The following is a 26,723-nucleotide window of genomic DNA, read 5'->3' as shown; positions in this document are numbered from 1 at the left end:
ACACCCAGAAGGGAGTTCCAGCACCTTTTTTTCTCAAAAAAAGCACTGGTTTTGGAAACTTGTGCTGATATAATTTCTCTAAAAGAATATAATGATGAATAAATGCCTTTCTCAAAGATTCTTATGTGCTTAGATGATTCCTTCCTATCCAGCTAAGCACCTAATTTTATAATGTTGAAACAAGTGTGCTCTAAATCAATGTTTCTTAACCTTGGCAGCTTTAAGATGTGTGGACCTCAACTCCCAGAATTCCTCAGCCAGCATGCTCACTAGGGAATTCTGGGAGTTGAAGTCCATGCATCTTAAAGTCACCAAGGTTGAGAAAAACTGCTGTAAATAAACATACTGGATGTCTAATGGGGAATGGGGAGAGAGATTGCCAAGAAATGCTTCATTGCTATGGCTCATTCATATACTGTTTTACATTGAACTGTGCATTCATTAGTGGCTCAAAGCCTTTCCAGTGTCTCGTGTGTTGCAAGAAGATAAGCAGAAGGACCATTACAGCTAAAACTATGAGAGCCCCCACAAGACTGGATCCTACCATCAGAGCCCAAGCCTGGGATTCTTCAGCAGATTCTGAAAAAGTAGAGAAACATTGTGAGGTATAACAACATTGTAGGTTAGCATCACTCTTCAAAGATTTTTTTAAAAACAGCATAAAAACATTAGGTCCACCGCTATAGCTCTTAAAAATAGAAATATATGTTTGCATTTAAAACCCAATGAAAGAGATGTATTGAAGTGGAGAGGTAACCCAGATGTACTGAAATGGGGAAAAGCACAGCCATTATAGATTTAATGTAGGGAATATAAAAACCAGGGTCAGAAGGGTTCCGATTGTCTCCTGGATTTAAAGCTTCCTCATGTGGATTTGGCTCATGTTGATTTGTTGCTGTGAAAATAGCTGGACCTTTAAAATCTGCAGATTAATCCCATGGCATCAACCAGAAAGATCCTGCATCAACTAAAATACTTGGTGCCTGGCTGTTGTGTGATTCAGACAGAAAGAATTCTGTAATTCAAATAGAAGTAGATGCTATTACCTGCCAGATCAATGTCATAGCTATAGCCAAGTTGCTCAGCAGTTAGAAACATTTCCTTATTGGTGATAGGAGGGAAGAAGGGCACCATGTTAAACATCTGGTTGTGACCAATGGGTGCCAGCTCCTGGGGCCAGGCACTCTCCGATGGGTTGAATCTTTTCATCCACTCATCAAAAATAGCATCAGTGAAGGAATGAAGGACCTATAATTCCAATTGACATTCATCTTAAATTCCTCATATGGCCATGCAAATATAACAAAAAGATACTAGTACCCATCTCCACTTTCAGGCTATCTACATTCACCATGTGTCCTCCTCGTCGGTCATACTCAAAAGCTACTCTGTCCTGAAGAATGAAAGATGATGCAGAACAAAAACTGTAGAATTATCCATTCGTATTCTGTGAAAGGTTCAACTAAGCCTTATTCTCTTCCAGGTATCTGCAAACTGGTCTGTGCTTCAGGTTAAACCTCCGAAGTAAATATATAATATATATAGAGAGAGTCAGGAGCCAGAGGTTCCTTTGGGGGGGGGAGAATATAACTACAGAAAGTAGATTTTTAGTCTTTTTTCTTCTTCTCCGAGATGGAGGCAGAGGGCGACTGGGAAAGAACCTGTCAACATTTAAAGTACATTAAGCCCATCAGAGGCTTCACGCATCCATTTCCTTTTAGGTTCCTGCTACAAATTGGTAGGAAATTGCTCTCCTAGTATCTGGAAGTGTACTACAGAACTAAAACATCAGTGTTGGGGTAGAACTCAGAAAAAGCATCTCAGCCAGTATCATTCACCCCCTGCTGTAAGCTTTGTTCTAAGAACAAATTCGTACAAACTAACAGACTTCAGGAACTTTTTGGCAAAAGAATAAATCTACAGTATGTGTGAAAAACCTATCCACGAGTTTTTGATAAATTTAATGCAGGGTCAGCAGTCACACAAAAGTCTTTAAAACACGGTCTTCCTGTAGTATCAAGGTAAGATCCCAGATGTTTGGAATTCAGAATTCAAGAAAAAGGTCTAAATGTTTACAAACAGAGGTTTCTATTGCTATTTCTGTTGCTGTTTTGTCCTCAGGTTCTTTGTCATCTTTCTACATATAGAGAGATTAGTACAGAACAAATTTCTCTATTTGAAGCAAATATTATTGGCTTTTTCTTCATGATGGTTAAGATTCTTTATTACATCCTGGTCTCAGAGGATGCTTCAGACACCAAACCACTATTTCAAACCTGCTGAGAAGGAATCTTGGCACTCTTACTGAAATTTACTAAGAGTGAATGTTCAAGTCCTTCCTCTTTTGATTACTTGTACTAATAGCTGCAGGGATCAAACTTTAATTTAACCAGCAGAGGGAGCTCACGGAAAATCAAAAGGAGTCTGGAAGCATGTTTCTGACTGACAAACAGATTGTATTAAAAAGTGTGATTTTCCATATGCTGCAGCTTCATGCTTTTTAATAATATTTGTTGGTTGGAAAAAAATCTACCAGACCCCTTCTGATTTTTTCTCACCACACACTGACACAACTGTCCTACGTCTTTAGCTCACAGAATCCAAAGGACTGTACTGAAGTACTGAAATCACAGCAATTACAATGTGTCCATATACTATCTTTGCAAAATATTACTTTCTTTTTGGCTGCTTTTAATAATATGACAACTAATGGATACTCTTGATTTCAGAACACCATAATAAATGTTCCATTTTAAAATAACAAACCAGATTTTACTATCAAATTGTAAGGAATTCTGTGTATTGCAAAAAACTGGAATATTCGTAACACTGATTAAATCTGGAGGAAGATTTGGAAAACTATTTCAAATATCATCCCCTATATAATCCACTCTTAGCTCCTAATCTATCAAATATGGGGATTAGGGGTGTCTCAAACGTTTGAAACTCGCTTTTAATCCACCAAAATCCGTGAAATAAGTGATGAAAAAAATACTACTGGATCTTTTAATTTTTCTTTCTTGTACCTTCTCTCTACCATTGCAAACTAATTGTAACTGACTGCAACTAATTTGGAGTAACTGATAACTTGATTTAATTATAAACTTCTGAGTGCTTCAGACCTCAACGGAGAATATATGAAATATAATAGTAGCAAAAGCAACAACAGTCACAAGAACAATATGGTGTAAAAAAAGTGAAAATTAACTGAATAATTTGCTTTGAGTGATTTGCAAGATAAATTAAATGCCTGATTTGTTTCCCAAATAAATTTAAATAAAACCCAAAACATATATACGGTCTATTTAAATTAAATCTCCATATGTTGATACGTAATAGAATATGTAAATTTTGTATTTTGATGTATGCTCAAAGAAGTTGATGTATGCTCAAAGGAATTCACAGAGTACAGTAAAATAATGCCAAGATAGCAGCTGTTTTTTAATTTGTATTGCTCATGCAATACTCATTAATAAATTAAAAGTCCATCACACTATTGCAGCTGACCTCTTAACATATTTCACCATATTTGCAGCTCCCCACTTAGTGCTATTCCAAGCTAAAAGCACGGTAGTCAATAAAGATCAGATATACTAAACAGTAGAAAACATTACTTCCTTTTTGTGCATAAATCCATTTTCTGCTGGGCTTGAGGGGAAAAGTTCTTATGTAGTCATATTTAATTGTAAAAGTTTATGGAAATCAAAAGCAGAAGAATGTACCACAAAGATGGGATCATTCGCTGCGGAATGGGGGAAAGCACCTGTTCCATTCAAAACAGAGTGAATCAAGTTATGGAGACTCATGATTGGCGGCTCAAGGTTACCATCTGGTTCGGCAAAACCTTCCAATGTGTTCCTGTGGCAAAGGCAAGTAACGCAGCATGTCATTTCTAGCTGTCTCCGGCTTGAAGTAAAAGTCATTGCCAAGCAGCAAAACCCCTTCTGAAATGCAAAGCACTCACCTGAAACTGAATCTAGAATTCCAAAAGAAAGGAGGGCTATCAAAGTCCTGAAGAGAGAGACACCTCTGAATGTCCTCCAAGGTTGGCAGCTTATCACCAGCTTTGCTAAAAGGGTGCCTCTGTAGAGGCCCCTCGTTGCTTCCATTGCACAGTGTGACCAGACGGTTATAGTCATTCAAACTTAGGTTCAAAATAAGACAGATAGCAATAGTTAGATCTGTTAGTTAGAACTGGTTAGTAATATCTGACCAATTTTGCTTCATTGACTTATACAGCAGAAAAGAATTACATCTTTAATTAGTTACCTGAACAATTAATATCACAATGATTTTTTTAAAAGTTAGCAGAATTTTGATAAGCTATACTGTACGATGTTTGGTAGTAATCACTCTACATCAATTTGGCACTTTCCATTTACTTGATTAAAATTACCATCATCTTCAATAAGCACAGCTAATGGCTCTAGTGTGCTGGTTGAGGCTGATGAAAGCCAAAATACAAGGTCAGGTTTACAACTAAGATTGTTACAGGATAACAGCCACCTTAGGTAAAACTAGAAGATACTATTGTATAGAACACAACTTCTGAAACTATTTACTTGTAGGACCTCTTCTCACTTTTAAAAATTATGCAGAACTCCAAAAAATACTTTGTGGGTGTTATATTTATTAATATTTACTGTATTAAAACATTAAAATTGCATATTTGTAGTATGTTTACTTATTGAATCACATAAAAATAACAGTATTAAACTGATTAGATATTAAAATAAAATATGTTTATGAAAATATCTGATCTTTTTTAACAAATAAAAATAATGATAAGGGTGACATTGTTTTACATTTTAGCAAATAGCTTCAATATTTGACAAATCAATCTGATTTTGCGAGCCCCAGAGAAGGACCAGGGTGGGTCCTTGGACCATTCTTTAAGAAGAACTTCTTTAAAATATCAGTTTTAGAAATTCTGAGATAAAACAAAACGTAATGTTACTTCTTAAAATGGCTAAAGTGGTGTGGGAAGAAATCAGATAATTGGTATTAAGTGAACACGAGGTGTTTGGGCCTTAACAATGTTAACTTTAATCCTGTTAAAGTTTTGGCATCGATAGCTTAGAGGCCCCGAGCAAAAGCAACCCACAGGGAAGAAAGGGCTCTCCTTCTCAAAATTTAAGGGAAACAACTGTGCATTAGAGGAAGAGGGGAGCATTAGAGGAGACATGACCATGGAGTTTATTCACACAATGTGGTTTAATGGTTTTAAACTTTTGGGAGGCTTATACAATATTTGGAAAATATCTTGTAGGGAGTTCTTTTGCCCATTCACAAAGTGGCTGTCATGGGAGGTAAAGGTAAAGGTAAAGGTTCCCCCGCACATGCGTGCTAGTCGTTTCCGACTCTAGGGGCCAGTACTCACCTCCGTTTCAAAGCCGAAGAGCCAGCGCTTGTCCAAGGACGTCTCCATGGTCATGTGGCCGGCATGTGTTGGTAATGACCTACAAAGCCCTACATGGCATGGGTCCGGAATACCTTGGGGAGCACCTGCGGCCGGCGTCAACTTCCCTCCGCCCAGTACGCTCCCACAGAGAGGGCCTCCTCAGGGTGCCACCGGTCAAAGAATGCCGACTGGTGGCCCCCAGGGGGAGGGCGTTCTCTCTGGGCGTGCCGGATTTATGGAACCATCTTCCGGTCGAGCTCCGGATGGCGCCTGACCTCCGCTCCTTCCGGCACGATCTCAAAACCTACCTTTTCGAACAAGCTGGCCTGGCCTGATGGGATGGGGTTGGGTTTTATTAATGTGTTTTAACCTACTTTTAATGTGTTTTAACTTATTCGTGGGCATTTTGTTTAATCGTTTTTAATTTTTGTATCTTGTTTTTGATATGTATTGCCCTGTTCACCGCCCTGAGTCCTTCGGGAGAAGGGCAGTATACAAATTTAATAAATAAATAAATAAATAAATAAATAAATAAATGACTAGATGCCAGAGGCACACGGAACGCTGTTACCTTCCCCCCATAGTGGTCCCTATTTTTCTACTTGCATTTTTACGTGCTTTTGAACTGCTAGGTCGGCAGAAGCTGGGACGAGTAACAGGCGCTCACTCTGCTACGCGGCACTCGGGATTCGACCTGCCAAACTGCCAACCTTCTGATCGACAAGCTCAGCGTCCTAACCCACTGAGCCACCGCGTCCCTATGTCATGGGACACATAACCTTAAATAAGGCTAATTTACTAAACTTTTTTTTCCTTTTCATCCCATCCCAATTTACCTGAGATCAACCTACTGATCTCTTCTAAGAAACCCATGAAGCTTATTTGTGGTCCAGAGGCACCCTCACAGGTACAGGAGTTACTTTGATTCAAACATAAGCATCAAGAAAGATGTTCTTGGCTACCTCAGTGGTGGCACCAGCTAAAGTTGTGCCTGAACCAAGGATGTGTCAAATAAGGCTTTTGTTACATAATTATAATTTTGTCAGTCACAGAATTGGAAGTTGCCTTAGATATTGTCTCCTTCCTTGTGTTACTTACCGAGGCTACCTTCACCGAAGTACCCTAAGGCTTAGGATTGCTTAGTAAAATGGAAAGTTATTATAGAACTCATTCAGTGTTTAAAAATATTGAGGGATTTGTAAGATACATATTTATTTGAATTCAATTTCTGTATTGATTTAATAGTTGAAAGACAGATAATTAACCATACTGGCAGTGGAAAATTAGTATGGACAGGTTGAACATCAATGTTTAAGCAGTCTCAAAATGTTCGTTACCTATTGCAAACTATCTCCCATTCTGAGAATCTTGAATTACGACTTATTAGATTTGGCTCATCTGGCCTTGATGCTCCAAAAAGTTGATCCGTGCACACATCACATTCATTTTTGCCTGTAGCAAAATTCCAGAATGGCAATGCAAAGGACTCATTGCCAATCAGTCGCTAAAGAACATAGATGTGGAGAAGATATGGAGAAAAGAATTAAATAAATTACATCTTTATATTGGTCTTTGGCAATGATACTTACATCATTAACAAATTTTCATACCTTTGCAATATCTCTTGCAATATCTCTTTGTCCATGAAAATTATATATTCCATTAATAAGATCCATACCATTTCATTCTCCAACTGACACGTGCCTATTTTTTTAAATGCAGGATTCATGCAAGCTTATCCTGACTAGCTACTCAACAGCAGTGGAATAGTTAAGCAGAAAGGCAGAAAGTGCTTTAAAATAAGTTTATATTCCCTGTTTTCTGGTCTGCTCTCATTAATGAACCCCATCATCCAATCAATATTGCAACAACAACAAAATAAGCAGCACAGATGCATTTCAATATAGCTTTACTCAGAGTACTAGTATTTGAAAGATGACTATGACAACACAATTAGATTCTTCTTAGTGCTAATACATTGTTCTTTTACCTGCAAGCTACAAGAGGAATTCTAATAGTCTGTCTAGAATATCTGGAGACATTATGCATTCCCAGGATATTTATTTTTCTTAGCTTTACACTTCTTTATTAGGAAAAGGATGGTAAGAGACAGTCAGCCTTGGGAAAATGTATACATGTTTTTACAGTTAGTAACAGACTATTTCAAACATATGTGCACCAAGAAGTTTGAAAAATGGAGGTAGTGACAGATTTTATTTTCCTGGGCTCCAAGATCACTGCAGATGGGCACTGTAGCCAAGAAATTAAAAGACGCTTGATCCTCGGGAGGAAAGCAATGGCAAATCTAGACAGCACACTAAAAAGCAGAGACATCACCCTGTCAACAAAAGTGTGTATAGTCAAGGCTATGGTCTTCCCAGTTCCAATGTATGGCAGTGAAAGTTGGACCATAAAAAAGGCTGAGCGCCAAGGAATTGAGGCCTTTGAACTGTGGTGCTGGAGAAGACTCCTGCGAGTCCCTTGGACTGCAAGGTGATCAAACCGGTCAGTCCTAGAGGAGATCAACCCTGACTGCTCTTTAGAAGGCCAGATCCTGAAGTTGAAACTCAAATACTTTGGCCACCTAATGAGAAAGAAGGACTCACTGGAGAAGAGCCTAATGCTGGGAAAGATTGAGGGCAACAGAAGAAGGGGACGACAGAGAATGAGGTGGCTGGATGGAGTCACTGAAGCAGTAGGTGTGAGCCTAAATGGACTCCAGAAGATGGTAGAGGACAGGAAGGCCTGGAGGAACGTTGTCCATAAGGTCACGATGGGTTGGACACGACTTTGCAGCTAACAACAACATGGTTTGGGAATAAGAAGACAGACTATTACATATTTTATTGGTTCATGTATATCTATCCAAACATGGAATGAACAATTTTTTAAAAAGCTATAAAATACACAGCTGTTTAAAAAAATAGCTATCTAGAAGGAAAATGTACACTTCTTCATTTATCTCAGATAGGCCCTGTAAATACCAGTATTCATTCTTGTAAGCCGTAGAATAGTATTAGTGATTTAAAATTAATATATGCTGATTTATATTGTGACCCACAAAATCTTCCTTCCTTCCTTCCTTCCTTCCTTCCTTCCTTCCTTCCTTCCTTCCTTCCTTCCTTCCTTCTTTCCTCCCTCCCAGGGACAACACTGAAATCCAGGATCACATGATCGTGGCAGCATAACGGTGGTGCTGAAAGAGCAGCAGGACAGCAATGCTGAAACGGCCACAATTTCCCGAAATTTCCTTCCCTCCGGAGTAATGGGTTCCAACATTCTGTAAAGTAGCCCATGTGAGAGACCTTGTTTGAAAAGGTTTTGCCCTATGATGCACCATTTGCCCTGTTAAAGGTTGCAGACATGACAGTTTAGTAGTATATAGCTCACATAACTATAGTTTTCTGGTCAGTTACCATAATAATGATGTTCCATTTTGATCCCACCAACTTATCATTTTTCTGCCTCCACTTTGCTTGACCTTGGCTCTGCTACTAGAAGGCAGTGAACCATATTTTTCATTTCCTGTACTAAGAATCTTTCCCTTCCTGGAGCATTATGAAGGGCAGGAGATACCCGAGTAGCTTCTTTTGGATACATGATGAAGACAGTGATGACAACTAACCTGCAGATCTCTTTCTAAGAGTAGTAAATGATACCTATGCCAGGTAACAAAAGCAGGGCCTTGATGGGAGAAATCTATTGCTGTAAAGGGACGGCCCGGTCCTGTAAAAAGAGAGATACAAGAATTACAGTTAAAAAGACACTCTGAACAATAGGTTAGATTTGCAAAGACAGATTAAATGTATACACTTCTGCTCCTCTCTACCATTCCTTCTTCTGCTCTTTTCCTTCTAATTTTTGTGCTAAGTTTTTCTTTGTCTTGTAAATCTGCATAATGTAGATGTACAACCTACAATCCCCAAAGCCCGCCTGCCTGTAAACTTTCCACAGCAGCTGTCATTTTTCACAAATTAAAAGTAATCTTGTTGTTGTTAGCTGCGAAGTCGTGTCCGGCTCATCGCGACCCTATGGACAACGTTCCTCCAGGCCTTCCTGTCCTCTACCATCTTCTGGTGACCCTTTTTAAGCTCACACCTACTTCTTCAGTGACTTCATCCAGCCACCTCATTCTCTGCCGTCCCCTTCTTCTATTGCAGACATGTCAAACACAAGGCCCGGGGGCCAGATCCGGCCCGCAAAGTGCTTTCATGTGGCCCCTGAAGCCATCCTGGAAACAGTGAGGGAACGGTCCCCGCTGCCTTGGCCCTGGCCCAGAGACCCTCCTTCTGTCAGAGACCCCCAGATATGTCCCACTTCTGCCCAGGCCCCCATAGGCACCCTTGATGCCAATGATGTAGAGCTGGCCATGCCCACCCAGTAGGCCATATGCACTCCAGCTGCACCCACCCAGTAGGCTGTGCCCACCCTGGCCATACCCACCCGGCCCTCAAAGGACAACCACGATGCTGATGTGGCCCTCAGTGAAATTGAGTTTGACACCCCTGTTCTATTGCCCTCAATCTTTCCCAGCATTAGGCTCTTCTCCAGTGAGTCCTTCCTTCTCATTAGTGAGTTAAAATTTCACCCAAAAAAATGCTGGGTGTTAAGTCGTGGGCTTACATTGCAGTAAAGGCAGTTTCACAATGCACAAGTTTCTGTAGTTAGTGTTACAAGTTTCACAACACAATACATTCTTTATTTCACAATGTAATCTGTGAGATACGCAGGAGGCTTGTATAGCCTTGAGGAACGCCTTGGATTCCCATCACTTTGTGGTCCACCAACTTACCCAGCGGGCTGGGTAGACCCATGTCCCCTTGTGCTCCAGGGTCAAGGGGAATTGAAACGCTCTGGCTGACCTCACCAGGTTGGCCCACCCCAGAGTCAGTCTGTTCTGCAGAGTAGGCACAGTGGTTGCTGAGGTTCGGCTGGCTCGCTTGGTCAGGGGTTCCATGTTGCACTTCCGTGCTTCCCAGTTCACCCTCAGATTCCACCTCTGCTGAGAAGGGAAAACCCTGGTGGTTCCAGTGAGGGCTATCTTGGCTGCCAGTTTGAGGACATTGGGAGGGACGTATGCCAAACTCCTCACTTAGTGACCATTCTGGAAAACTTTTCCTGAGTTGGTCGATGTGTCTTCTGACCAGTCGCCCTCCCTCCAACCCCACTTCATAAGATAGGGGTCTGGATGCCTTGGTTATTTGACCAAGAACCCATAAATTCCCGTGAACATAGTTCCTGGCCCAAACCCAATCACCCATGTGATTGACCAAGAACACATAAATTCCCGTGACCATAGTTCCTGGCCCAAACCCAATCACCCATGTGTAGCCCCCTTGGGAGTTTTGGTCCACAGGCTTCTGTTGCCACTCTATCTGGATGCAACCTGTCCAGTTTAGTAATCAAACCTCTCCCCCAACGTAGTTCAGCAGGACTTTTGCCTGTAGTAGTGCAGGGCATAGAATGCTGGCAGAGTAAAAAATCTGCCATTCTGTGATGCCAGTCACCTGTGACAATGTGCCTGAGTGCCTCCTTTGTTGTCCTCACCATGCGTTCGGCTTGTCCATTCGAAGAAGGATGAAATGGTGGAGACTTGCATGTCTGATGAGGTTAGCTCTAAGAAAGGCCTGAAATTCAGCAGCAGTGAATTGGGCCCCATTATCAGAAACCAAAACATCAGGCAACCCATGTGTTGCAAAGAGTTTTCTCAGCACCAGGATGGTCCTAGAAGTAGTCATGCTAGCAACTGGAATTACTTCCAGCCATTTTGAGTGGCAATCCACTACTATCAGGAAATGTTGCCCCTGCAAAGGCCCAGTGTAGTCTATGTGAATCCTAGACCATGGGGTATGCATTTCCTCCCACCTATGAACTGGGGCCTGAGGCATTTCAGGCCTAGATTGCTGGCATGTATAACAACCATGGACTTGCTCCTCTATAGCCTTATCAAGGCCAGGCCAACAGAGGTAGCTGCTAGCTAAAGCTTTCATTCTGACAATGCCCGGGTGGCCTTCATGTAAGGAGTGTAAAACCCTGTCCCTTAGGGAAGTGGGAATTATGACTCTGTTCCCCCATAAAATGCAGCCTTTATGTGCAGACAGCTCATGCCTCCTGACAAAATAACTTTGAAATTCAGAGCCTGGACTTTTTTCCAATCAGCCCGTGTATACCCAAGACAACACTCTACTCAGAATTTTATCTGTGGCAGTTTCAGCAGCAATATCCCCTGCATGGAGGAGAAACTCAGGTATATCCTGTATGGACAGTATTCTAGCAGCAGGAGCTGGATCAGGATCCATTAGTGGCAGTGGTAGCTGCTGAGGCCATCAGCATGGCCCATTTCCTTTCCTGGTTTATGAATTAACTTAAAATTGTATGCAGACAAAAAAATAGACCATCTCAACATTCTTGGAGATAGTATGTGGGGGGTTTGTTTGTCTGTTGTGAACAGTCCCAACAGAGGTTTGTGGTCAGTGTAGACCGTGAAATCCCTGCCATATAAATAATCATGAATTATTTTTTTTTATTGAAAAGTTTTAACATACAATTTTTCCCTTAGAAAATCCCCCCTCCCCCACCCTTCTCCCTCCCCCCCTTCCTCCCCCCCCACCCCCCCTCCCCCCCCCGACTTCCCAGAGCTAAATACAAGGTATATATAAAAAAACAATCATAAACAACCATATATTAACAACCATAAACTCTAAAATCTATCACTCTCTAGCTTATATAGGATAAAACAAACCTTAGTAATATTAAATATATATTAAAAAAAAACTAATATAGAAAAAGAAACAAAGAAAAAAGCCTTATTCAAATATAAAACTTCTTAACCCTATACTTATTCTGGATAAACTCAAACCATTCTCTCCCTTCCATAATATAGCGTTCCTGCAAGTAATCTTGCAAAAATCATGAAATTTTTTAACTCCAGCAACTATGGCCACGGCCTCTTTATCAATCTGTTCATAGTTGCGCTCAGCAGATGACAATACCCTAGAGTAAAATGCAGTAGGAACCTGTTTCCCATTTTTCTCTGTGTGGCTTAAGACTGCCCCCCCCAGGGAGATGCATCACACGCAAGACATACAGGTTTAGACTCTATGTAATGAGTTACAGTGGACTTTTCTGATAGAAGAGCTTTCAAATCCTGGAAACGTTTTTCATGTAAGTTAGTCCATTTCCAAGGGGCTTTTTTGTCAAGCAAAAATATCCGAGTATTCTTCACATAGTGCCATGAGGTCTGCAGTTTGTATCCGGTTTATGCCAGTAATCTGAATACCTAGGACATCAAACTAATCAAGTCCAATAAGACTCATTCTTTGACCCCCTACTACTATTACATCCAGGTACCCCAAAAACCCTTTAAATTTTACCAATAATGTGGCTTCACCCTTAACCTTGATGTGAGCGTTCTGAAAATCCATTAAAATGATATCTGAGGGTCTTAGTTTAGCCCAATTTTTACTGCGCCTACATATGAAGTCAAATGTGTCTTGTGAAATGATTGAGACTGCAGAGCCTAAGGCCAACTCCATCTTACATGGAACTCCTTGTAGCTCTACCAAGAGCTTAGGTTTAGGCTTCACGGGGCATCGAGCCCCGGTGCGGCAAACGCTTCTCCGGCTTCTGAAGAATCCCACACTAACTGGACCCTGGGCCCCAGTACCTCTCCTAGTCGGTTCCTCCGACTGGTGTTTGGGTGGCCGGTCTCTCTGGCGGGCTCTGCAAACCACTGCAATGTGGCTGGTTCTCCCACAAGCTCTACATGTGGCCGAACGAAATCTGCATTTGGCACAAATGTGGTTGCCTCTGCACCCTTTACATCTCAGTAAGAAAACTGCCTTGTAATCGTTCTCTCACTGGTGACTGTTGCAGTGTTGCGCGTTGGGTTGCCTTTGCAGTTTGTTGATTTCAGGTTCTTCTGATGATGATGATTCTCCGGCGCATTTGGCGATCTCAAGATGGACGGAATCTTCGACCTTTGAAGATTTGGTGGGCTGAACTGTCTGCACTGCACCCCCAGTGGCTTCATCGGCCATCACCTCGTCCTGTGCCTCGGAAAACGTTAAATTGGGTCTAGCAAACAGTCTCTGCAGAAGGGTTCTGTCCTGAAGGCCACAGGCGAGCCGGTCTCTTAGTCGTTCTTCTAAGTTTGAGAACTTACAAAAGTGTGTGGCCTGCCTTAGGCCTGCGATAAACTCCGAAGCTGTCTCCCTGGATAGCTGCACTCTTTGGTCAAATTTGAATCACCACGCCATCTCCAACATCTTGGGCTGGAAGTGCCTGGTTAGCTTCTTCTTAAGGTCTGCATATGAGACTGCTTTGATGGGTGTCAGTGCAGAAAGGTTATCTGCTAGGTCGAAAGTTGCTAGGCTGCATACACAAAGCAACGTGGCGGCCTTCAGGCCTTCCTCCGCGATTTGATTTGCTCTCAGGTAGTTCTCTACTTGCGAAAGGTAAGACGGCCATTCTTCTGGATACTTCACATCAAACTCTCTTAGTTTGCTGACCTTCGGCATCTTCCTTCAGATTCCTGCGTTTTTCAGATCCTGCTTCTAGGCTCAGGGAATGCGTCCTCTGAGCACACAGCTGCTAGCGTGGCTTACTAGCCGGCCTAGGGGGTGGAAATGCCTCTTTCCTCCGGCATGTACTGCCGACCCTCATTGACTTTAGCCCTTAATTGGCGAAGCAGAATCCCACCTTCATCGCCACTGTTAAGTCATGGGCTCTTGGGAGCAGGAATGATGACACGAGGCTGAGTATAGAATAACTCATGCTTTTATTCTTGCTAGAACTGTACTGAAGGCTTGGGCCGCAACAAGCCACAATATATAGAATAGCCCCTAGGGGGCATCCTTAGGATTGAACCCATTCTTGCCACCTGGGATAACCAATTGCAGGACCGGAGACAGCTTGTCTGGGTTGCTGGAAAGCCATTAGCCTCTCCAGCAATGCACGTGGTATAACACCACAAGCCCAATACGATGACTTAGGTATTCAGATTACTGGCATAAACCAGATACAAACTGCAGACCTTGCATCAGTGTGTGAGGAATACGCAGATGTTTTTGATTCAACCCTTGGAACATACACAGGCCCACCTATCTCATTTAAGCTTGATCCCAACGTAGTTTCAATCAGGGTTAAGCCTCGTAGGGTCCCTTTTGCCTTAAAACATAAAACTGATTCCGAAATTGATAAGCTGGTAGAACAGGGCATGTTACAGCCTGTTGATGGTGGGGAGTGGGAAACTCTTATAGTCACCCCACTTAAAGCTAACGAGGAAGTTCGCATTTGTGCTGATTATAAATGCACACTAAATAAAGCCCTCAAGCAACATACTTACCCGGTTCCAGTGGTCAACCCTATTTTAGCCTCCTTGCAAGGGGGTACTATTTTTTGCTAAACTTGATTTAGCACAGGCCTATTAGCAATTGCCAGTTGATGAGGCCACAGCTGTGGCACAACTGATCATGACTCACAGGGGGGCTTTCAAAGTTAAACGCTTACAGTTTGGAGTCAGTGTTGCACCGGGTATTTTTTAGGGAATAATGGAGCACACACTCAAGGGTATTCAGGGTGTCTGCCCTTATTTTTTTATTTTTTTTTATTTTAATCCCATTTATATCCCGCCCTTCTCTGAAGACTCAGGGCGGCTTAAAATTTAACAACAAAGCAATGTGCTTAGCAATTTTGATGATGTGCTTATTGCAGGGGAATCCCCAGAAGTGTTGGCCAGTAGGTTCAAGGCTGTTTTGCAGAGGCTTCGTGAAGCAGGCCTCAAATTAAAAAAGAACAAGTGTAGTATTGGGGTTTCTTCAACAGAATTCCTGGGTTTCCGAATTGATGCTAACAGCATTCACCCTGCTGATTCTAAAGTGAAGGCCATTAAAATGGCTCCTAGACCCAAATCAAAGGGAGAGCTACAAGTATTCTTGGGTCTCCTAAACTTCTATCACACATTTCTACCTCATAAGGCTGTGATAGCAGAGCCCCTCCACAGGCTGCTGGATAAGAAAGCTCCATGGAAATGGACAAACTTACATGAAAAAAATTTCCAGGAATTAAAAGCACTTTTGTCAGAAAAGTCCACTGTAACTCACTACAAAGAGTCTAAACCTGTATGTCTTGCATGTGATGCATCTCCCTATGGTGTGGGGGCAGTTTTATGCCACATAGAAAAAAATGGGAAACAGGTTCCTACAGCATTTTACTCAAGGACATTGTCCTCTGCTGAGTGCAACTATGCTCAGTTTGATTAAAAAAGGCCCTAGCCATCGTTGCTGGAATAAAAAATATTCCATGGCAGGGATTTCATGGTCTACACTGACCACAAACCTCTGTTGGGACTTTTCACAACAGACAAACAAACCCCCCACATGCTATCTCCAAAAATGTTGAGATGGTCTATTGTTCTATCTGCATACAATTTTAAATTAATTCTAACTGCTCAATTCTTCTACTTTCCTTCTCTTTCCTTAGCTAAGCCATCTCCCTGGCTTATTGGCATATTCAAAATAGTTCTGCCTCGCCACCCTAATTTGACGTGCTATTTTCTCTTGATCCACAAGTTTGAGTTTATGCCTCCAAAAATCCACCTGCTCCTTCCCATACACTTTCTGTGGGTTTACTTGGAGAACCTTCTCTGCCTTAGTAAGTTGCTCAGCAATTTCCCTCCTACTTTCCTCCTCCTTCCTACGTTTAACTGCCATCTGTTTTATTATCAAGCCTCTCAGATAAGCTTTAGCCGTATCCCAAACTATTCATAGGGGCATCCCTTCTGTCCTATTTTCTAAAAAAAAACACTCATCTCTTGTTTAATTTTTTGTACAAAAACCGTATCCTTCAGAGTCTCCAGACTCATCATCCATCTACTCCTCACTCTACTCCCCCTTATCAATGTAATAGCCACCGGGTTGTGGTCCGCCCATTCATTCATCAAAATCATGGCATCTTTCACATAAGATATCAGCCCATCCGACAACCATACCATATCCAACCTAGACCATGAGTTATGCCTGGGGGAATAGTAGGTATAACGTTGAGAGGCCGGGTTAATCACACGCCATATATCCCTAAGGCCAAATTCTTCGCACATATCCCTAAATACTTTGGGTAAAACCCTCCTATCTTTTCCTTTTTTCTTCTTCAAATCAACCCTCCCTGTTTTGTAATCCTTAGCCCTATCTACCACCGCATTAAAGTCCCCCAAGAGACACATCTGCTCATACTCCAGATCTAATATTTTCTGATATATTTTCTGGAAAAAGTCTCCCTGATTATTATTAGGTGCATATATGCCTACCAGTAGCACTTTGCTTCCCACCATTTCTATCTCCAGCATCAGGCTTCTCCCCTCCGGGTCCGCCCATAATTCTTTAGGACACAAGTACTCCTTAACATACATTGCTACACCTTTCTTTTTCTCCTCAGCAGACGCTACAAATAATTTCCCTAGTTTAGGGTAACTCAACAGATTAGTTTGACATTTCTTAATATGAGTTTCCTGAAGGCATAATACATCATCTCCACATTTCCTTAATCTGGTTAAGATATTTTTTCTCTTAACAGGAGCATTGAGACCATTAACATTGAGTGTCAAAAAATTCACCCCTTGACACATCCTTACTTACGTGGGGCCTTAGATTTGGTAGTCTGTCTAGTTACCCTCTTATATTCTTCTCCCTTTCCCTCTCTGCCCCCCTCTCCCCTCCGCTCCCCCCCCCCGGATTCCTCTCCTCCCTCTGACTTCTACTCTCCACTTCTCCATCACTGTCCTGATCACTAGTCCCACAAAAAAAATTATAGAAATCTTGTGCGTAGCGTAGACTCTCAATCTTTATCTTTCGGTCTTCCCACATCACCAGAAGCCCCTCTGGAAGCAGCCATTTATATGCCACACCTTTTTTTCTCAATTGCAAAGTAACAAATTGATAGCGTTGATGTTGCTCTCGGACCCTTCTTGGCAGTTGCTTAAGAATTGTAACCGGACGGCCTTTATACTGAATTGGTTGGTCTCTAGCTCTATAAAGCACTTCATCTCTAAGCGCCTTTTTGGTAAACCCAACATGCACTTCCCTAGGGAGGCTGTATCACATGGCATAATTGGTATGAACTCGAAAAGCCTCATCAATATCGCACCGAACCTCTTTTTTCTCTTTCCCCACCAGGACTGTAATCATTTCTCCTACCACTTCTTCCAGCTGTTCTTCTCTGTCTTCCGTCACATTTTGGAAGTGCAAAAAAAAGGCCACTTTCTCCATCTCCAGGTACACCATATCATCTTCCAACTTCTTGGATGCTTGCGTGCACCTGTGCTCCCATTTCTCCATCTGCTTCTCCATATTCTCAGAGTCCTTTTCTACTATTTTAATTCGCTCTTCATGCGTATCCAGAGTCACCTGGACTACACCCAATTTTCCTTTAATTTCCTTCATCTCCTCTCTCACGTCCCCCAACTCAGCCTTCAGGTTGTCAAAATTCCTCTCCATTATGTCCTGCATATTTTGTAGCATTGTATAAATTTTTCTGTCGCTGGTAGGCTCTCCATCGACTTCCTAACCCCTGGTGGCATCGTAACCGGAGAGGTCGCTGCTGTCAAGGTAGGGGCCTTCTTTAAGGTTTTAGTTGACGTCATCATTAAAGACATTTCAGTTTGTCCCAGGAGGCTTCTCCACACTACTGTACACCACAGGTTAACTCCTTCCCAGATACTTTATCACAAACCCTGTACTTCCTGCTAATAAGTCTTCTTCCAGAACTTATCTAAACCCGTTCTGTGAATTAATTTCACTTCTGCTCTTTAGCTAGAAAAAAAAAAAGAAAGAAAGCATCACATCAATATCCGTCAGCTTAAAGCAGGATTTCTATAAGTCTGCAAATCAGTACACTAACTTTTTCAGGGAAAAGGAAACTTCTACCAATCATGTCATATTCGTAGACAAGTCTATTTAAGCCTCTAATCAGCATTCATGGCAGCAGAGGACAAAAGGGGTAACAAAACAAAACAAGAAAAGAAAAAAAGAAAAGTATTTGTTGCCAAAATCACCCCCGATAACTGGCTGCCTCTCCTTTCACTTCTGCTTAGCGCCCTGCTGGCGCGCTCGCTCAGAAAGTCTTTAAACTCACTTCCACCCTTTCTCACTTTCCTGCTTCTTCTCAAACTGCCGAGTCATTGGCTTCAGGGCTGCCAAACCGCAGCCCTCTTTCAAGCCTCCGGATCCTCGGGGTGCTTTCCTTTTTCCAGCGAGGTGATTGCACCACACCTCGCCTCCAAAGATGCCCCCTCTGCTTCTCCCAGCCTCTACAGGGCTGGAAACGGCAGAATATCACTGTAGGAGGCCTGAAAAACAACAAGAGGCTCAGCCATCTATCACCTCCCCTCCCAAGGCAGCGCCATCTCGGACTCATGCTTCAAAAAAAAAAAAGAGGGGGACATTGATAGGGGATAAAGAAGGGAAAGAAAAGATAGCGATTGAGTTTTTCACAGAATTATATCAGGAAGAAAAGGTTCCTGAGGAGAGGATTAAACAATACCTGACGGAGTCAGACCTTCCTAAGTTACTTCCTAATGAGAAAGAGGCCTTAGATCAGGAGATAACAATAGCAGAAATTGAAAAAGCGGTAAGACAACAGAAATGTCAAAAAACCCCAGGCACTGACAGAATTCCTGCAGAATTGTATAAGGTATTAGTGGAAGCGTTGGGAAAACATATGAAAGATCTATTTAATGAAATTTTGGATGAGGCTATAGTCCCGCAAACTTGGTTGGAGGCAAATATTAGTTTGATTCCTAAGGATGATTTCCCTTCGAAGCATATTAAAAATTATAGGCCAATATCCCTTCTTAATTCAGATTATAAAATATTTGCGACAATAATTGCTGATAGATTAAAAATTTACTTAAACCAATTCATACATACAGACCAGAATGGCTTCCTTCCCACTAGACAAATAAAGGATAATCTCAGAATTATATTAAATGTTCTGGAGTATTATGAAAGCCGACCAGATAAACAATTAGCTTTAATATTTATCGATGCTCTTAAAGCATTCGATAGGGTTAATTGGGATTTCCTAATGTGTCAGTTGGAACACATGGAGTTTGGGGCTAAATTCCGTAATATGATAAAAGCAATCTATACTAAGCAGGAAGCGAGATTGTTAATAAATGGGAATTTAACTGACAAATTTGATATCTGTAAGGGGAATAGGCAGGGTTGTCCACTCTCCCCACTTTTATTTATTTTAACCTTAGAACCCCTGTTGAGAATAATAAGGAAAGATGAGGAGATTACTGGGCTTCAGATAAGAGACCAAATTTATAAACTGCAGGCATTTGCAGATGATATGGTCTTTGTTTTGGAAAACCCTCTGGAATCCAGCACGGAATTACTAAAAAGGATTGAGGAATTTGGAAACGTGGCTGGTCTACAAGTAAATAAAGATAAGACAAATATATTGACAAAAAATCTTTCGAATAGAAGTAAACAGATGTTAGAGGACGTTACAGGGTTTAAAATCATGAAGAAGGTGAAATATTTAGGAATTTGGTTGACGGGAAGATGTTCAAATATTAGGGAGGATAATTATTCTAAATTACTGATACAAACAAAAATGGACTTGGGAAAATGGGGTAGGATACAGTTGTCATTATTAGGAAGGGTAGCCATGGTGAAATCTTATGTTTTGCTGAAATTGAATTTTCTTTTCCAGACAGCACCAGTTAAACTTTTGATGAAATTTTTAAAAGAGTTAGAGGGGGTAGTTTCTAGATTCGTATGGAAGGGGAAACGGCCCAGGATTGGGGGGGAAATGATGCAAGAAATTAAGGAAAGAGGGGGGCCTTGGCCTACAAAACTGGGAACTTTACTATCAGGTTGCCCTCTTAGTTTGGGGCAAGGAATGGATAAGTTTAAGGAATAATCAATTGTTGAGTTTGAAAGGATTTGATTTGCTCCAGAGATGACATGCAGCTCTTTGGCAGGAAGGTACTCCTCCAAGCAAACAGTTCACTCGCCATTACATAAGGGATATACTGATTTGGAATTGGGATAAGATAAAGGCCAAGTACTATGTGCAAATTCCATGTTGGTTATCAACCTTGGAAGCCTTGACCCATCCGACCCTACTCAAGAAGGGAAGAAGACCAACTTACAAAGAACTTTTAGATAGCAGGGGAGAATTCAAAATGCGACAAGATCTGGCTCAGCAAGGGTTTCAACTGGAGTGGTGGGCCTACCTGCAGATCCAGTCAAGGTATAAGAAAGATAAGGAAGGAAGGGGTATTTATCTGAATCTGCAGGAATTAGATAAGATTCTGCTGGGTCCGGAGAAAGGGATGATATCTAAGTGCTATAAATTGTTGCTAACTAGGGTAGTAGGGGAGGAGGTGGTAAAAGACGCGATGATTGCCTGGGGGAAGAATTTTGGTTATGCACTTCCACTTGAGAAATGGGAAGAGATTTGGTGGATTAATATGAGGCTGGTGGTTTCCACGTCATATAAGGAGAACATATACAAAATGCTTTATAGATGGCATCTACCTCTGGCTAGACTTTCCAAAATGTTCCCCAGATTGTCGGCCGATTGTTGGAAGTGTGGTAAAGGGATTGGCACACATTATCACTTATGGTGGACATGTCCGGAAGTGGTTAGATATTGGACGAGGATCCAAAAATGGATAGAGGAAATCACAGGGTGTTTAGTTGATCTTAAACCAGAGACATATCTGCTTGGCTCCAGGCCTAGGAATATTAAGAAGGAAATATGGTATTTGGTTTTACATATCTTAACGGTGGCAAGGATGGGGTATGCTCAATTTTGGAAGGCAAATCATACCCCGCCGGATGAAGTTATAATTAGGAGAATACTTGATTGTGCAGAAGCAGACACATTGACCAAGAAGTTGAAGGGTAAAGAAGAGACACCAGCATTTCTATTATGGAATAAATGGTATATTTGGATGGATAAAAGATTAAAGAAATGAGGGTGGCTTGGAGGTTGGTCAAAAATGAAGTGATATAGTTTTTGTTAATGAATAAGCTTTGGAGTTGGATGGTTATAAGAGACTTAATGAGTGGAATATAATTGTTAGTTTAGAAGTAGATATAATTTGAAATTTTTTGAAATAGTTTTCAATTTTTTGATTTCTTCATTTTCTGTATATTGTAAATGTTTTTTTTTTGTCTTTGTTGGAGTATGGTGTGTTTTTAACATGAAATGTAAATAAAGATTTATTTTTAAAAAAAAATTAAATTAATTCACAAACTGGGCAAGGAAATGGGCCATGCTGATGGCCTCAGCAGACTACCACTGCCACTAATGGATCCAGATCCGGCTCCTGCTGCTAGAATATTGTCCATACAGGACATACCTGAGTTTCCCCTCCATGCAGGGGACATTGCTGCTGAAACTGCCACAGATAAAATACTTAGTAGAGTGTTGTCATGGGTATACACAGGCTGGTTGGAAAAAAGTCCAGGCTCTGAATTTCAAAGCTATTTTGTCAGGAAGTATGAGCTATCTGCACATAATGGGTGCATTTTATGTGGGAACAGAGTCATAATTCCCACTTCCCTAAGAGACAGAGTTTTACAATCATTACATGAAGGCCATCCAGGCAATGTCAGAATGAAAGCTTTAGCTAGAAGCTACCTCTGGTGGCCTGGCCTTGATAAGGCCATTGAGGGTCAAGTCCATGGTTGTTATACATGCCAGCAATCTAGGCCTGAAATGCCTCAGGCCCCAATTCACAGGTGGGAGGAAACGCATACTCCCTGGTCTAGGATTCACATAGACTACGCTGGGCCTTTTCAGGGACAGCTTTTCCTGATAGTACTGGATAGCCACTCAAAATGGCTGGAAGTAATTCCAGTTCCTAATATGACTACTGCTAGGACCATCCTGGTGCTGAGAAAACTCTTTGCAACACATGGGTTGCCTGATGTCTTAGTTTCTGATAATGGGGCCAAATTCACTGCTGCTGAATCTCAGGCCTTTCTTAGAGCTAACCTCATCAGACATGCAACGTCTGCACCATTTCATCCTTCTTCAAATGGACAAGCCAACGCATGGTGAGGACAACAAAGGAGGCACTCAAGTGTATTGTCACAGGTGACTGGCATCACAGATTTGCAGTTTTTACTCTGCCAGCATTCTACACCCTGCACTGCTACAGGTAAAAGTCTTGCTGAACTATGTTCATAGGTGGGAGGAAATGCACAGTTCCTGGTCTACGGTTCACATAGACTACGCTGGGCCTTTTCAGGGGCAGCTCTTCCTGATAGTAGTGAATAGCCACTCAAAATGGCTGGAAGTAATTCCAGTTCCTAACATGACTACTGCTAGGACCATCCAGGTGCTGAGAAAACTCTTTGCCACACATGGGTTGCCAGATGTCTTAGTTTCAGACAATGGGGCCCAATTCACTGCTGCTAAATTTCAGGCTTTTCTTAGAGCTAACCTCATCAGACATGCAACGTCTGCACCTTTTAATCCATCTTCTAATGGTCAAGCTGAACGCATGGTGAGGACAACGAAGGAAGCACTCAAGCGCATTGTTACAGGTGACTGGCATCACAGGTTGGCAGATTTTTTACTCTGCCAGCATTCTATGCCCTGCACTGCTACTGGCAACAGTCCTGCAGAACTATGTTGGGGGAGGCGTTTGACCACTAAACTGGACAGGTTGCATCCAGGTAGAGTGGCAGCAGAAGCCTCTCGACCAAAAACCCCAAGGGGGCTGCACATGGGCGATTGGGTTTGGGCCAGGAACTATGGTCATGGGAATCTGTGGGTTCCTGGTCAAATCACCAAGGCATCAGGACCCCTATGTTAGGAAGTGGGGGTGGAGGGAGGACGAGTTGTCAGATGACACATTGATCAGCTCAGGAAATGGTTTCCAGAATGGTCACTAAGCAATGACTGCATCATAAGTCCCTCCCAAGGTCCTCAAACTTAAGGCCAAGCCAGCCCTCACATGGACTACCAGGACTTTTCCTTCTTAACTGAGGTGGAACCAGAGGGAGAACTGGGGAGCTCTGGAGTGCAACATGGACCCCCTGAAGGAGCAAGCCAACAGAACTTCAGCAACCGCTGTGCCTACTCTGCCGATCAGTCTGACTCTGGGGTGGGCCAACCTGGAGAGGCCAGCCAGAGTGCATTGAATCCCCTTGACTCAGGAGCACAAAGGGACACAAGTCTACCCAGCCCACTGGGTAAGCTGGTAGACCACAAAGTGATGGGAACTCTGAGAGTTCCTCTAGACCAGGGGTGTCAAACTCAATTTCATTGAGGGCCGCATCAGCATTGCGGTTGCCCTCAGGGGGCTGGGTGGGTATGGCTTGGGTGGGTGTGGCCTACTGGGTGGGCATGGCTAGAGTGCGTATGGCCTACTGGGTGGGCATGGCCAGCTCTACATCGTTCGCATCAAGGGTGCCTATGGGGGCCCGGGCAGGAGTGGGACAGATCTGAGGGTCTCTGGCAGAAGGAGGGTCTCTGGGCCAGGGCCAAGGCAGTGGGGGCCGTTCCCTCACTGTTTCCAGGATGGCTTCGCAGGCCGCATGAAACCACTTTGCGGGCCGGATCCGGCCCCTGGGCCTTGTGTTTGACATGTCTGCTCTAGGGCACACAAGCCTCCTTCATATCTTGCAGATTATGTTGTAAAATAAAGAGCTATATATTGTAAAACCTGTTGCCACTAGACTACAGAATCTAGTGCTATGTTGTAACTATTACTGCAAATGGAAGCCTGATCATTGAGACGTTGTTTAATCTCATTGTAACCTACATTGTTTTTTTATTTTTATTATTATCACTTTACTTTAGTGTGTTTGAATAATGAGTCTTGACAATTGTTGAGACTAATTGGCGTTGTCATAGTCTGATCTAAGAGGGGAGGGGTGTTATGTACTGGGCTCTTGTGAAACACCACGTGGGTTGCTGGAGCAGCTAACGGCTCTCCAGCAACCCAGACTTTAAGTCTCCTGTGCTGCAATTGGCTATCTCCAGGCGGCAATGGTTGATTCAAATCCATTGGCTGCCACCTAGGGGCTAGATTACATATTGCGGCTAGTTGCAGCCTTTTCCCCAGTACAGTTCCAGCACAAAATAAACAATGAGTTATCCTGTATTCAGCTTCGCGTCTTCATTCCTGCACCAAAGAACCCGCTATTTAACAGCCACATCAACTTTTTTTTTCTTCACTTGCACAAGGATCCCTGACATATTCATGTAACTGAAAATTGATTATCCTATGCACATGTAACTGGCCAGGAAGGAAATGGCCAAGAGGAGCAAAGCACAGGGCTACAATTTAGCAATTATCCTCTTTTGGAGAAATCTGGAGCTATAGATTTCCCTTCTTTTGGAATTACCACAGTTCTTTCCTCAGTTCTCTGCACAGTTCCAGTACTCCAGAAATAACCCTTAAATTACTTATACTGGCTACTGTAAAAATGCACTGCAGCCAGATGCTCACATCTCAACAACTTCACTGCAGGAAGAATATTCTAAAGAGGACAAAGCTTGCTTTGTAGAAGCAACTGGTAAAGCACACTGCATTCTGTTCACTAGTTATGAACTGGGCCTGCCACAGGTTAGACAGCCTCCAGGTTATTTCAGTCCAAGGTAGGGACTAAAGAAATGAGCTTGGAAGATCTGGTTCATGGATTCAACTTGGGGGATCACAGTTGTGCAAGAAAACACACAGTCAAAGAAGGGACAACTCATATTTGTCATTTTTTTAAACCTGTCCCCTTCTTCTGTGGCTTTAGTTCCAGCTTAATTTGAAAAAAATCAGCATGTGGGAAATTCTTCTTCAGCTTCTGTTCTCTGTGGATCAAGTTGCTGTTAAATTATTCTGATCTGTTGGATTCTGCAAAAGCTATTTCTTTTATTCCCAAAACAGGAGAAGGTGAGAACAAGTTAACCATGCAATGTATAGCATAGATAGGAACCTTTGGCCTGTCAGATGCAACTGGCCTCCGTCAGCCTCAAACACCATGACCAATAGTTATAGGTGATGGGATTGCATTCCAACATGCAGAAGTTTCCCCAGTCTGGTTTTTCAGGTTGAGATTACATCTTCCCAGTAAGAACAATCTGGAGCCCTATATTGAAGGAAGCTGATCTAAAGGGTCATCAACCCCCTAATATTGTAATAGGGCAGTGGTGGTGAACCTATGGCATGTGTGCCAGAGGTGGCATGCAGAGCCCTCTCTGTGAGCACGTGCACTGTCACCCCAGCCCCACCTCCCCCTGTGGCCCCCTCCTCACCAGCAGCCCCCCCAGAGGAGAGTTGCCCCCAGGCAGCGCAGCCAAGGACATGGCAGCTGAGCAGCAGGGACAAGACTCTGCCCTCATGCCCTGTCGTGCACAGATGATGCTGCAGGGTGCAGGCAGAGGGCGTGGCCACTATGGCACTGCAGTGATCTGAGTGATCTGCACCTGAGTGATCTGCAGCGGGCCGTGGAGGCAGTAGGTGGTCCTGCGGGTGGGCGGAGCAGGCGGGGGTGGAGCGGAGGCGGGGGGGGTTGGGCACTTGGTGTCTAAAAGGTTCACCATCCCTGTAATAGGGAACCAAATAAATTGCATCCATATTATTAATACTGTTTTCACTACTTAATCTCCTACCAAACTGGAAAGCACCAACCTAATAGAGTATCTCTGACTGAATAATAATGAAGCCACACATAGTAGTTATAAATGCTGCAGTTTGCAACTTGTGGGTCATTTTTGCTGGGACCAAGTAGACTCAACCAATGCTGGGTTGCAATCATATAGTCAGGATGGATAATAGTCTTAGCAAGATTGAGGGCATCTAAAAACTGCTCTTGCTCTTCATTTGTCAAAGAGTGGATATTCTTCCGGATAACTGGAGGCTTCTTTTCATCACAATTGGACCCTGTCCATCCAAATTTGCACTCGCCACAGTTATAGCCAGCAAAATATCCTAAAGAGAAAGAGAGCATCATATTACTGCTGGATATGAATAAAAATGCCAAGAAAATGACATAAGTATCAAATACATGTGATTACAACATGCCCCTACAAAACATGCCCCTAGATGTACCCTGTGGGAACAAGCCAAGCTCATGTTATAATGTAGTTGTTAAAATAAGTCTTTGGAACCTGACTGATAACACTTTCAAAAAACACAATACAGGTTGAGGACATAGTTAGCCCCCCCCAGGTTTATAAGTATACCTGGGCACTTTAGGAACTGAGTTCTTGTAACCCCAGTGATTTAAAAATAGTAAAACAATCAAATTCTGGACTTATATAAAAAAGAAGAGAGAAAACTATGTAATCCACAAAAAAA

At 42.5% G+C, this 26,723-nt stretch overlaps 1 protein-coding gene across 1 annotated transcript in view; it reads right to left on the bottom strand.

Moving 5' to 3' along the window:
• Nucleotides 1–397: 397 nt before the first annotated feature.
• DCT (dopachrome tautomerase) overlaps nucleotides 398–26,723 on the bottom strand; it is a gene marked incomplete at both ends in the record, with an annotated part of 37,514 nt that continues 11,188 nt past the window's right edge. The window contains 7 exons of the mRNA XM_081326402.1: nucleotides 398–579; nucleotides 1,047–1,248; nucleotides 3,723–3,858; nucleotides 3,965–4,144; nucleotides 6,739–6,905; nucleotides 9,027–9,127; nucleotides 26,055–26,354. Coding sequence (XP_081182528.1) covers nucleotides 398–579; nucleotides 1,047–1,248; nucleotides 3,723–3,858; nucleotides 3,965–4,144; nucleotides 6,739–6,905; nucleotides 9,027–9,127; nucleotides 26,055–26,354 — 1,268 coding nt within the window. The remainder of the gene's footprint in view (nucleotides 580–1,046; nucleotides 1,249–3,722; nucleotides 3,859–3,964; nucleotides 4,145–6,738; nucleotides 6,906–9,026; nucleotides 9,128–26,054; nucleotides 26,355–26,723) is intronic.

The sequence above is a fragment of the Vipera berus genome (assembly GCF_964194415.1).
Source record: "Vipera berus genome assembly, chromosome: 4".
Taxonomy (NCBI): Eukaryota; Metazoa; Chordata; class Lepidosauria; order Squamata; family Viperidae; genus Vipera; species Vipera berus.
The sequence above is the reverse complement of the archived record's forward strand: the minus strand, read 5'-3'. Positions and strand labels throughout refer to the sequence as shown.